Source organism: Ixodes scapularis, unplaced genomic scaffold, assembly GCF_016920785.2.
Source record: "Ixodes scapularis isolate PalLabHiFi unplaced genomic scaffold, ASM1692078v2 PGA_scaffold3__209_contigs__length_174095766, whole genome shotgun sequence".
Taxonomy (NCBI): domain Eukaryota; kingdom Metazoa; phylum Arthropoda; class Arachnida; order Ixodida; family Ixodidae; genus Ixodes; species Ixodes scapularis.
Window position 1 is genome coordinate 24,450,792 of NW_024609868.1, and position 13,660 is coordinate 24,464,451.

General features: G+C 45.8%; 1 protein-coding gene across 10 annotated transcripts in view; it reads left to right on the forward strand.

Moving 5' to 3' along the window:
* LOC8029528 (ankyrin-3) overlaps nt 1-13,660 on the forward strand; it is a 225,125-nt gene that overhangs the window by 164,901 nt on the left and 46,564 nt on the right. For all 10 annotated transcript variants that reach the window (XM_042292344.1, XM_042292345.1, XM_042292347.1 and 7 more), the window contains 2 exons: nt 5,662-5,737; nt 8,645-11,020. In XM_042292344.1, coding sequence (XP_042148278.1) covers nt 5,662-5,737; nt 8,645-11,020 — 2,452 coding nt within the window. The remainder of the gene's footprint in view (nt 1-5,661; nt 5,738-8,644; nt 11,021-13,660) is intronic.

Genomic DNA, 13,660 nt, shown 5'->3' on the forward strand with positions numbered 1-13,660 from the left:
CCTCACAAATTGGCAACAATACCTCACTGACACCGTTGTAAAATGACAAGAAGAAACGAAAGAAGGTGGAGACGGGCGAGCAACGAAAGACCAAATACAAAGACATGAGCAACGCTGCGAGCCCCGTGAGCAACACACGACCCGCCAAAAAAAACAAACTAAAGTACCTCCGTTTTTTTTTTTTTTTTTTTTTTTTTTTTTGTGCGCGTTTGCGAGGGAGAGGAATGGAGCGCATAGGAGGGCAAAGTGCATGGCGCATTGCGTTCCTCTCTCTCCCCTTCCCCCTTGCCCAGCGAGGGGAACGCTACAGGCATGATGGCGAAACCCGACGCCGAGGGAATGTGCGCGAGAGCAGTAGCCGGCGGTGGACACGGGCTGTCGGCTGCTGCTGTTCGGTTGTTTTTGTGCATCAAAAGCTTTTTGAAACAAGAAGCCGCGCGGCTCTACCGCCACGCCGGCTAGGTGATTGATAGCTCCATATCCTCTGTAGGGTTTCAAATTTTGGTCGCGAGTTAGGTCGAAATTTTTTGGTCACGATTATAGGTCGACCCTTAATTTTTGACAACATTTCCGAAAAAAAAAGGTCGACCTATATTCGAATAAATACGGTAGTGCTGGGGCACCTCGGGACGCGGGTGAAAGTGCAGTTCAATGTCAGGCAGCTGACCGAAGAAGCAGGACGTCGTCAAGCATATCCGGGGAAAGACGGCACCACTGAGACGATGAAATGAACTTCAATGCAGAAAAGGCTCACTCCACGCTGACCTGGGTCGCAGGAACTCCCAGGGCTAATTGCGCCAATGCGCAGAGTTTCGGATGGCGCTCCCGTCTCTCTTCCCAAAACTGCTACACGTTAGCGCCCCTTGAAAGCCGCGGCTCCTTGTCTAGCATTTCGAATAGGCATGCTATATAAAGAGGGTTACTGGTACCTCGAACGTGCACGCCAGCCTCAACGTCTTTTTCCTTGAGGAGCGTTTCCAGGGCGTCTGTCGGATCTTCTGGAGCCGCCGCAGTTTCAGAAGACAAGGTAGAATCTTGCTCACATTGCAGAGCTGCGATCTGCCTCCAAGCCTTTGTGAAATGCAACGTGGCCCGGTACTTTTGCTCAGGGGTGAAAACATGGCGGTAGCGGGGATTCATGTACACTGCTGCACAGAAGACGTTCATGGCAAGAAGTTGTCGCTCCCTCTTTTTCATCGACTGGACAAAGGCCTTTGCTAACGGCAATGATATCTTGGAAGTGTCCATGAAATATCTCAGCCATGCTCCGTAGAAATCTCCTACAGTGAGCTGTTCGTTCTGCAATGTTTTAGTCGCCACTTCTGCCGGGCGAAGCGATACTGCGAGTATTTCGACTTCCACTCATACGTCTTCAGCCGACCTGGAGCTTTCTTCTTTTGAGAGCAACCCTCCAGCTAAGCCTCTTAGTTCAAGTAGCCTGGTGAGCATATGCAGCGTGGACATCCACCGCCTTGGACAATCAACCATTGGTTTCTTCAATCCTAGCTTCCTAATTAGGCACATAACACATGGGACACATAGTTTCTTAAAGGGGCCCTGCAATCATATTTAAGCGTCTACCTGTTTTGCGGTTTCCACGTCTCTTGGGGTTCGGGCAAGCCAGCAGGCACGGAGAGAATAACTAAATATCAGTGCGTCATATTTTAACCGGACGACGCAGAAACCTCCTCCACCGACGAGGGCGACCCGCGGTACCGAAAACGCGCAAATTGTGACGTCTTTGGTCCTGGGCTTACTACTGGTCAGAGCCGCTAAAAGCTTCTTTTTAGTCGAAATGCAAAATATAAGTGGTGCGAACCGTTTCAATTATTTATAAAAGTAGTTCTTGTTTAGTATTTTAGATAAAAAAGAAACGAATGCAGTTCATAAAGTACGGGAACAAGAAATGACTCGTCGACATACCCGCCCCCAAGCGGTGGAATAGGCGGCGCATACTAGAAAGGAGTAGTGGGATCAGGCGCCGGCACGGAAAGGTCCCGGACGTACGCGGTGGCGCTGCGGTCGTATGGGCAGGACGATCCGACCAGCTCCGAGCGTTCCGAAGGCCTTCGGCGAGAAGCTTTGTCTTGCGGTTTGGCCTTTCGCGGTATTACAGCACAAAGTAGCTCCCATTCTGAACTGATCTTGACCCCGTGTTTGCTGTCGTTTGTGGCCAATGAAGTGTCATGCCGAATTTGTATTTAATCACGCACCAAATGCAATGAGAGCCGCTCTGGCTGCCCGCTGCATACAGCCTATCCAGAACAAGCTTTAATGGCGCCCTCTCGCGCCGTCGACACGGAGTGCGGCAGCCGTGAGCGCTCGATGAGCTCACTACTTCTCCTCTAATTCACGGCCACTCTCAAGCAACCAAGGACGTCATGAGAGAGGTTATTTCTTGCTTGTTTTTGTAATTTTAATTTGCCTATAACTTTTAAATTAAATAGAATTTCGAGAAAAGAAAAGTTTCACTTAGTTACTACGTTCAGTACGCTCAGATTCGGTGCAAATTAAAAATTAGTAAAAAAGCCATTGCAGGGCCCCTTTAAGAAGCACACGGCTTTCTCCGGATTGGGCGAAAACATATATATTTTTTTTTTTTTACATTTTTGGTTTCTTTTATTTTAGGTTACATGTGTTTTTCGCCACGCACTTGTGACGCGACCTGTCTTTGTGCATGAACCGAAAACCGCATGGAAAACACATTGGTTCTGCTCCGGAGTGAAAAAAATCATTTCGTTCTTGTTCAACTCCGGTTCGAGAGAAAATAATGGTTTTTTCCGGTTTTCGGTTCACGGTTCGGGTTCGGTTCAATACCCTGCTCTTCCATAATTGTGGCGGGTTAGCCCCGTTGAGTGCGCTTCTTACCGAGCACTTGTGCATTGCGGAGAAGCAATACCTGTGGAGCCGCGAGCTCCGTGGAGGTGGCTTCCTCGCAGTTCACAGGTGCTTGGTGAGAAGCGCACTCAACGGGGCTAACCCGCCATGATAAACATTTCGAAAAGTATCAATATTGCAGTTTATTTCGAAGCGAATATTGAGCAGCATATAATTCGAAACTACTATTTGAATATTCACACAACCCTATTTGTGACAGCTTACCCAAAGAACGAAGAAATAAAGAAACTTGACAAAAGATCCAGGCGATACTGAGAAAGTGAACCCCAAACAAAAAGAGGCTCGTTCATTGTTTCTAAAGTTTTATTTCAACATCTTGTGTATGTTTCCAGAAGGATCTGTCGTTTGTAGCTCTGTTGTTTTACCGAGGCCACCGGATTTGCCGATTCCAGTATGTTTCAGGGTTGCTTTTTGGGGTCAGAATTTCGGATGTCTCCTGGTTATAAAAGAAAGGTTATTTTAGCTTTTGAGCTTACTTTCGATTTCGAAATGGTAGTAATAACTACTGAGGAACAGATGCTATGCTGCTCTACAGGATATATTCCTACGCTCGCATCAAAGTTAACAAAAGACTGTTGTATGCGTGTGCCGGCAAAAGGAGACCTGTAAAACTAAAATTGCAATTGATCTTGCAAAAGCTCGCATAGTATCTTATACGAGTGAGCATATGCATGCCGGAGACCCAACCGAGTTAAGTCCACTTCTGGCTCATTTTGAGATGAAGGAAAGTGCGGGTATGCACCGATATCTCGGTTTTATGCTCCTGAATGTTTTTATTGACAACCACTTTTCTATTGCGCTTCTTTATTACGAGGGAGGGCCGCCTAGCTCTGCACAATGCTTTTAGATGCTGCCGCCGCCGCCTCTGTCACCGACAACAATGTTCCGCAGATTCTTGCTGCGAAGCATTTTCGCCAACTGCAATAGGCGCCTTCAGGTCATTGTCAGCTGTTATGTTAGTGGAGGGCAGTAGCACATAACTTTGCATTTTAACGTGCTGATATTTTGCCTCAAGAAACATTTCTTTTTCTGTGTGACCACGACTTTTTTAACTCTTAATTCTATTTACTTTAGAGTGAGTGAATCTGACAGATCAGTATTTATAACGCGTTGACTTTAATTGCCACCTCATAAATCCGAGATTAATAACGTGAATTTTAACATTACAGCAAATCATGAGTGCCAATGTTTAATAATGTGAATTTTAACGTGACAGCAATCATGCGGGCCCTTTTAAGTGTCAAGTGAAGGCAAGGGCCGTCAGTCAGCGTGTCTGTACCAAATGCATCGAGTGGCGAGTTCCCCCACGACAAATTATCCTATGTGGCCCGTTGCTCCGTTACCAATTGGCCCATGATGAATCCTCACATGACAAACAGGCCTACACCCGGTAAACATACCAGTGAGAGACTTATTCCACAAACCAGTGGTGGGTATACACCTTTCCAAAAAACGCTCCTAGGCCGCCGCTATGTTGCTGGTGATGATGCAGCTGGTGTGACTCTCATGCCCCCTATCGGCTAGAATTTTCGGCCACTCTCTTGGACTGTTGAAAACTGCTCAACGCGATTTTCCACCAGTGTTTTGTGGTTTTGCATCCAAAGCTTTCTGGCTTCTCTTGAAAGTTTCCACTTAATATTTTGTATGCATGCTGCGTACCCTTTTTATGTTATCTTCCACTGTGAGAAACGGGGCTGGTAAGTGCCTGCCATTCGAGCGTTTCTGCTCTACATTCATGGGAAACGAAAGAAGGGAAGGACGTCAAACGGGCCTTAGCGCGATTTTGCAAACAATGACAGCTGTTCTCCCCCCTCCCAGAGATAATCCGCATAGAGTCCTTCTGAGTCATCATCAAAAATAGTTGTTGGGGTTGGGAATGGGTCAGTCGCATCCATTCCTTTGCCTTGGTGTGAAAAAAGAAAGCTCTCCCCAAATTGTGCCCCAAAACAAAGTCCTCTTGGATTCCGTCCGATCTTCAACATGTGACTGTTGTCGATACTGTAGTGCTGTGTTATTTGAGATCTTTCTCAAATAAATCTTCCCTGGATAACGCTGCGCCGTGTGGTATGTACAATATATTATTTGAATGTTAACGCTTACTAAATTTTACGTCCCAGTCCTGCCCATCAGTAAACACGTTATTTGTGTGCGTGAAATAGGCATGACATTTGGCTATCTTCCGTTTAATCGCTTTGTGGTTTGACATGCGCTTGAGCGAGTGGCGCCGTCAAAACTTATCATATATTAAACCAAACATTCCAGTCGCATTCATTCTGTTGTGCACGTACCCAACCAAAATAGTTTACACTTTTTGTTTTTGTTTGTTTCAGATATGGTACAATGCTTTCTCAATACCCTCGGGAAAATACATACACCATGAAATGAAAAAAAAAACAAAAAAACAGTGGGAAAAGACGAGAATTGAGCCGCCAGCTGTGTTTGAAATCGCGCCTACACAGGCTGTGCCTATCGAAATCACAGTCCACTAAGTTAGTTTTAACAGGGATGCCGGTGAGAGACTAGCCTCAAACACTGTGACTGGACTGTAAAAATGTTTCTATTGTCCCTGGGGTCGTGTGTTTCTTGGAAAGGTGTTTACTGTGAAAATGGGTTTTGTCCTTAAAATCTGGGATCTTGTTGCAACCTCAGTGTAACTGCCAGCCTGAGATATTTAGTGTGCCTTGCTCAATCACAGCTGAGAAAAGCATTGTGTGACTAAGGCAGCATGATTCCTTGCCTTAGGCATCCATTGTTCTGTTCCAGGAGGCCGAGTCGGCTGAAGAGACGAGTAGCGAGACTGGATCGGTCCAAGACAGGCACGCAAGTTCGGAGGCTAAGGGTGAGTCACAGTTTCTCTTTTCAACCTCTTGGCCGGTCTCTTGGTCAATCTCTCCCAAGGAAATGGTGTGGCCAATACCTTGGCAGGTAGCTTCAGGCCTTTGCTGGCTGCTGCAGAAAGCCTGGTTTTGGTATATAGTTTGAAAGTCTGGTGCAAACTGGCAGAGTGAATAAGCATATCTGTAGAAAAGGAGTTAAGAATGAGATTAGGGAGATAATGGTGCAAAATTCTGATTTTTAGGTGCTCAGTGAAATGTAAAGCTAAGTTTCCTTGAGAGCCTTTGCCATGGTTAAACTAGGATGCTAAACAATCTTTTTACCGTGTTTTAGAATATTTTTAATACCAAAGTGTAAGCACTAAGTTTACTTTTTTTTTTTTTTTTGTGAGACTTGTGGGTACAGTGAGAAAAGTGCATTATTTAGGGCAGTGGTTCTCAACCATTGATGTTTTGCTAACCCCTTGTGGATCGGCAGAGATGATGGAGTACTCTGTTCGTGGTAAGGGGAAGGGAAAGGTATAGGTTAATTATGATAATGATTTAATAAATGTATATACCCTAACTAAGGGCTATTGTGTAGTAGACTTCTCTCATTGACATACCCTCGAGAAAACTCATCCGAAAATTGAAACGTCTCTTCTCAATCTGAAAAAAAAAAAAAAAAAAAAGGTAACTTTTATTGTCGAGTTTGACTGAGGAGGCATGGCTTCACAAACCCCTAGAATGTCTTTGTGGACGTCATTTGGGAACCACTGAGTTGGGGTTTTGTGTCTTCAAGGTTGCATATTTTCAAGCTGATTTTCTGGATGTTGTGGAATGCACTTTCATATCTAGTGGTTTCCAAAAGGATATGAAAAATATTTTTGCCATCTCTTCAAAGGTCTCTCCTACAGATTTGTAGAAAAGAGTGCTGTTGAACTTGAAAGTAAAATGTTTTGATCATACCACACACTCATAGTATTCTTATAGTATTATACTACCCATTGACTTGTTTTCCCTTTGTGTCCTGGAAAGGAAGTTTATAGTAGCTTGTCTTTCAAAGGGTCTGGGTACATGTTTTCTCACCACTGACATCTCACTTTTGCTGCTTCTGCAAAGCCATTGTTGTGTATCATGGTCACTTGAGTAGTAATGGTGCAAGCTTTTTATGGTTGCACAAAAGTGTCTTGTGGGGGATTTTATGAGTTGACTGTATGCTTTCTGCGTTCCTGCCAACCATTGACATATGCCTAACACAATATTTGCTGACTAGCCACGCATTGATGCGTTTGTGTGATTTGTGATGAAGCTCTCTTAAAAATGGGCATAGATATGTTCTTGTTTCACACTTTTATTTAGCAAATTTGCTGCTCCAACTTTTTAAGTCTGGCTATGACAACCGTGTGAAAAGAAAATCTTAAAAGTAAGAACTTTTAGTACTTTTATGAGATTAAACTTATCGCTTATTTTAACCCTTTTAATGCCATATGAAGCACAGTTTGTCTACCATTTAAGAGTTTTTGAAAGCTAGGTGCTTAAGCTGATAGCGTTCGAAGTAGCTCTCGCTGTGGGTATGCTTGTATGACAAAATAGCAAAATTAGAATATGAGATTACTATCCAGCTTTCAGAGAAGACAAACTGTGCTCGCCTTTGACAGTAAGAAAGTCAAAACAATTTGGAACATGTAATTTAAAAACGTTTACCTTTTTCTCACCTGTGCTTATAAAACTGGATTCATGAACATCTCCTTTCCAATATTGTTCTTGCCTCTGTGTTGTGAGAAGCTCCATGTAGCCTAAAAGAAGGGAGTTCATAGCCAGCCTTACCATCATTGCTGGCTTTTTGTTCACATTTGTTTGCTTGTGTTGTGAGTGTGCCTGTGCCGTGTAGCAGTTGGCGGTGTCAGTTTTCTGTTCATGTTGCTGCTGCTTCTTTGTCATGGTACTCCTGAAAATAATATCTGTTCTAAGTGCTTTTCTACTTCTAACCTAGCTAACCCTATCAATGCTTATTTTTAACAGTCTGGTCATTGCTGGAATGCTGCTGACAGTGTGAATCACATTGAAATGTGTCTTTCTTTTTTCTCTAAATTTGGACTAATAATTTTAAGAAAAAGGGAGCATTTTTGTGTCAATGGTGAAAGATCCCAGGAGAGGACTAAGCAGAGTTTTTAAGTGTCCCTGTGCAAAAGCAGAATATACTGGCTTTGTGGCCATGTGCCCAGGCACTTGCACACTTTTGTTTACATCAACTAAAAATGCCTCAAATATCAGCTTTGTCTTTTTTTTTTTTTTTTTTGTAATAATGTTTTTTTGATTTTGAGTGAACACGTATTTTTTCATATTTTATGATATGCTGGTTCATTAGTGCTTTGTCGTCGGCAAACTAGCGATTTGATAGCTAATGTTTTTGCACTAGGATTTCCAGTAACCAGCAATCCTTAATAGAGACAACGTTGAAATGATATTGCATCGTGGAATTACCATGGCAATTCTTCTGTCTCAGTTGTGAGCTGAGAATTTGCCAGTGCTGCACTGAGAACCTGCTTCCTCCGGTGTCTACCATGCTTCACTCGGTGTGCTGCTGGCTGCGTGGGTACTAAATGCATGTGCCGCCACCATTGCGCAAGCTGTGCTTTACAGCTTGTTTTCTTCACCTCACCACTACCTCTGGGATGACTCGATAGAAAGTAGCAGAAACCTTTCAAGCATGCACAGCACAAAATGTAAAGGTTTTTAAAGAAGGAGAGTTTGCTGGTCCCTTCTGCGACATACTAGGTAGTTAGTCCCAATAATGAGCTGGGTATTCGCAAAACTCATCAGTCATATTTTATAGGCCCATGTGCATTGCTTGGAGCTTAACAACATAGGTTAGGAGCTTCGAAAGAAGCTGCCCTTCTCGTGACTTACAATGTCTGTGGGAACAACAGGGCAAGGCAAGGGCTCCAGGAAGGGATCCCCCATCTCGGCCGTTCTGGGGCGCCTGGTTCGAGGAAGCTCGAAGGAGAAGGCCGCCCCCACGATGGCCATTGCCGAAAACTTTGACGAAGAGCCTACCACGCCGAAGCGAGAGCGCTCAGAAAAGATGAAGGAAGGCACGATCAGGGAGGCAAGTCCCGTTGCCACACCACCGGATAGCAAGAAGAAGAGCAAGAAGGAAAAGAGCCCCCCATTGCCCGCAAGCCCCCCCTCAGATAAGTCGGATACTAAGAAGTCTGGTCACGGTTCGCCACGTTCGGGCTCTCTAGAGAAGGACGTTGTGGTTCAGGAGGTCATTCAGGCGGCGTCCGTTGTCGGGTCAAAGAAAGGCAAGACGCCGGAACCCAAAGAGAAGTCTGTGGAAACGGTTCCCCACGTTCCGTCTTCTGAGGCAGCCAAGGAACCTCCAGCATCTTCAGCGATGAAGACACCAGGAGAAAATGGGCTGTCAAACTCCAAACCCGAGGAAATCTCTCGGGGTGCCCCACCTCCCGTTCCGAAAAGGGACGTGAAGAAAACGCCCGGCGGGATTGTGGAGACCGTCGAGGTCATCAAACATCAGGTTGGCAAGGTGACAGATCTTTTTCCCAAGCTCGGGAAGAAGGGAAAAGGAGAAAAGGGAGCTCCCACCGTTTCAGCAGCTGAGCCTGGTGCTGCTAAGGGCTCTCCAGCCAAGGAGCTGAAGGAAACGCCTGGTGGAGTTGTGGAGATTGTCCAGGTGACCAAGCACGAGGTGGCAAAGGGACCAGAGGAATCCCCGACAAAAGTGAAAGGCAAGAGTCCCGAAAAAAAGTCGCCACCAGAAGCAGATGCCAGCGCAGAGAAGCCGTCTGTGACAACGAAGAGGGAAATCAGGGAGACACCCGGAGGCCTGATGGAAGTCGTCGAAGTTACCAAGCACGACATCGGCAGGATGCCGGAGATCGATGGGACCTTTTCCGTGGGTGCCTTGGAGGGGGACCCATCCACAGTGGTGCATCGGGAAGTGAAAGAAACACCAGGGGGTCTCGTGGAAGTCGTTCGTGTAACGAAGCACGAGGTGGGTAAACTTCCCGAAGGCGAAAGCCCCTCTGTGCTTGGAGACAAAATTGCAGACTTAGCCAAGGCACCAGGAGCTACCGAAGGAGAGCCGTCCACTCTGGTGAGGAGAGAAGTGAAGCAAGTGCCCGGAGGACTTGTCGAGGTTGTCGAAGTGACCAAGCACCAGGTGGGCAAGGCTCTGGAAGACAAACATTCCCCAATGCACGGAAAGTTCCCAGAAACCCAAATTCCTTGGGAGGCCGAATCACAAATTTCTGGGGCAGCGCCATCCACCATTATCAAACGCGAAGTCAAGGAACTTCCAGGAGGTCACGTAGAGGTTGTCCAGGTCACCACGCACGAGGTTGGAAAACTTCCCCAGGCCAGTGATCTTCCGGGGCTGGGCGAATCTGTTTGTGATACAAGCATTACGCAGAGGATCGAAACTCAGATTATCGACGGCAAGCCAACCGTCGTCCGGAGAACCATCACGTCCACTCCAGAAGGTGTCACGGAGGAAATTGAACCCGTCGAGCCGGATGAGAGCCAACCTTCAGATAGCAGCTTCTTTCCAAAGATGGGTGACCTCGCAAAATTCAAGGAAGACCCATCTGCTGTTGTCAAACGAGAGGTGAAAGAAATTCCGGGCGGAGTCATGGAAGTCGTGTCTGTCACGAAACACGTCACTAGTACAACTCCTAGTGTGGAAGCTGGGGACTCGCTGTCATCCCAATTTCCTCCAGGCTCTTTAACCTCCGAAAGAACGGTCAGCGAAGCCTTGTCAGACTTTCCGGAGGGCATAGACAGAACGCTCCCAGGAGTCACCAGGACAACAGTCATCAAGAAGGAAGTTTCTGGACCCGATGCAATAGTACAAACCACTACTTCGGTTGTAACCTCTGCCACGGCCCCCAAAGGTAAGGATGACCTTTCGGCCGATCTTCTGGACAAGATGTTCAGCGAGACTAAGCCGTCTCAGCCCAAGGACAGTCCCCTGAAGGATGTACTGACCCCTGCTAAAGTTCGTGGAGCTGCTGGCAAGGTCACGGCGGAAGAAGCGGAGTTGTTGGCCCAACTCTTCCCGGAGCAAGAAGGGGCTGGAGTGACGATGTATCCTCCGGCAAGCCGCACGCCGGAAGCGGCCATCATTCCCGAGTACCGGGGTTGGACCACTGCCGAGGCCACATCGCCCGTTGACCCCGAGACCAAGGAGCGCATCTTGCTTACGCTCGGCCGAGCGCTCAGCCAGGACGACCTCGATGCCCCATCACCGACAAGAGGTCAGGCTGTCGTGACCCCATCTGAAGGTATTGGCTATGTCTTTGGTTTTAGTTTTGTTGTCGGACAGTGTGTGCAGTAGGCGTGACTTAGGTAGAGTGCCGGGGGGGGGGGGAATGTTGCACATTTCTCTCGACGTGTTATTGTTGGTTAGCTAGCACACGACTAACCCTTCTGGCTGTTGTTTCCTGAGAAGCAGGATTTTGTTGTGGTTTTACGATGTCTGCTGTGCCTTCTAGAGATGTGTGTGGCACAACTGGGAAACAATTTTGAATTTGTCTGAAAGCAATAGACCCTTTTCAAATGTCCCTGAAGCAACATTGACGGCTGCCATTGCTTGGACACGAAATGCATAATTAAATCCGCGTTCTTGCCGAACGCTGATGCTGCGCTTGTTTTTAGTACGAGGTAAGCTGAGCTCACACTTAACGCTGGCACAGCCCTCGTGTCCAATACGTGCTCAGAGTATGATAGCAAACAGTGGCGGACAGGCATTGGCATGAAAAGGGTTCATTAGCAGCACTAAGAAGATTGTAGCAGAGTTTCTGATTGTGCAACCAGCCATAACTTTTTTATTGAGTCTATCTTCATTTAGTTTGGAATATAGTTTTCCTGTTCCTACACACACACTCGAATGCGTTTGCGCATTATACTAGTTTCTACTTTGAGTGACTGTCTGCTTCAAAAATTGTCATTTTATTTCCTTTTTATTGTTGGGCCAGAATATAATAAGTTTGCCTAGTTCATGACTGGATAAAAAAGACGTAGTAGCTTTAAAGCTTATCCAATTATAACTCACGCATGAACAGTAAACTTTGTAATGTAATATTGTACTAGGCTTTTTTTTTTATCATGACCCCTAATGAAGTATTCTGTCATGGTGGCATTGGCTTCTACAGTATGACCTTATCAGTAACACAGTTGAACCCCTCAATAACGAAAGCCCTCAAGATTGAAATTCTCGCTGCAACAAAGAAATTTGGTGGCCCCAGCGTACGTCCATAGAGTTTAATGCATTTGCACCCTCTCAACAGCGAAGAGTTTTTAAAAAGCAGTCCCACAATAACGAAAGTTTGAGGTAGTGATCAACATTTTTTCGGCACATGAGCCAGTTGGGAACCCAGAAGTATAAAAAGTGGAGAAGCACACTCATTCAACAAGTCGGGCACATACGTTTCCGACAAGCATTAGCGCGGCCATTGCTGTTTACATTCTGTAAAATAATAATAATAATAACAACAAGATTTTTTTTTTTTGAAAACAGCGTTTTGCTAGCTTATCTGTTGGCAACTACATAGGTATGTGATGTTTCACGTGACAACACCGCCGGCCGCCCGCTGCCATTTCGCCATCTGCCGCGTGCACGCCGAGATCGCTCGCTCTTTGTTTACTACCTTTTGTTTGGCCTGTCAGAAAGATGCCACCTCCCATTAAAAAGCGCAAGTTTTTAACACTTCAGGAGAAGTCTGCGATCATCGCCGAAGCTGCGAAAGGCAGAAAGAAGTCGGATATTGCGGAGGAATTCAATATCCCGTGCCGCTTGCTTTCTACGATTCTGAAATCCAAGGACAGTATCATGGAAAGTAATAGGTGTGCTTATTTGTTTATTTTTCAACAGCAAAATTCTCGCGAGGACGAAAACAATTTTTTTGCTCGGCGGTTTTGTTATTGCGGGGTTCAACTGTATTCAGATATGTGGCACATTTTTTTCTGATGTGTTCCAAAATATAGCCAAGTGAAGTACAACCCCATTTCGGATATGAAGATATTAAAATTTGATTAGTATTACTTCTCCTGCCCCACCTACAAGTAGGCTGATATCTCCCTGCTGTTTACAGCACAAGATTGCTTGTTCTCATGTCATTTGAGCCATGTTTATTAGAAAGCGCTTTGAAGCTTTGGTGACGGTCATTGCAACCGACTTTTGGCTAGTGTTATCAAGCTGTGTCCAGCTGGCAAGCTCTCTTGGTAGAAGAATGCCGGGCTGTTAAAATTGGCTCGAGAAATGCAATATCTTGTTCAAGAGTACTGTAAACCCCTCTATTTTCGTGGCCCCTATTTTTCGCGAATCAGTCAAAGAGGACTAATCACGGCCACTAAAGTTCGTGAATTTCAGACGCCTGCATTGAAACTCGGCACTGACACATCAAAATCATATTTTATTTTATTATCCGAAACGATTGAAAATGATGCCGGGACGTTACCCTCAAAATTCGAAACTTGGGAATTCAGTATTTCTGAATTAAAAAAAACAATTTCCAAATGCCGAATTTCAAGTTCCCGCGCGATCCGCGGCAGTGCAGTGAGTCAAATTTTGCGGTATCCTGCGACTCGACTTTCTTTCAGACCTCCGCTCCAAAGCGCCGTTGCTACCGCAACCCGAAGCGAGGAGGAGGTGAGCAGGCGGGATAGGAGGGTGCCGACGTGGCAAAAGACCGTTTTCTTCCCCGACTCGGTGATAAGCCTCTGCTCGAGCGCCGCCAAGTTTTTCGAGGGAGGATACAAATCCAGGAAGCGACATCACACCGAAATCTGATTTTTGGTATTTCAAAAAGAAAGGCCGTAGTGCATTTGCAATTGCGTTAAAAAAACATGTTTTACGATTGCTGTTATTAAATGTTATAGAAATGTCGCCTACAAAGCTTCTAAATTTCCTGATTTTTGACGTC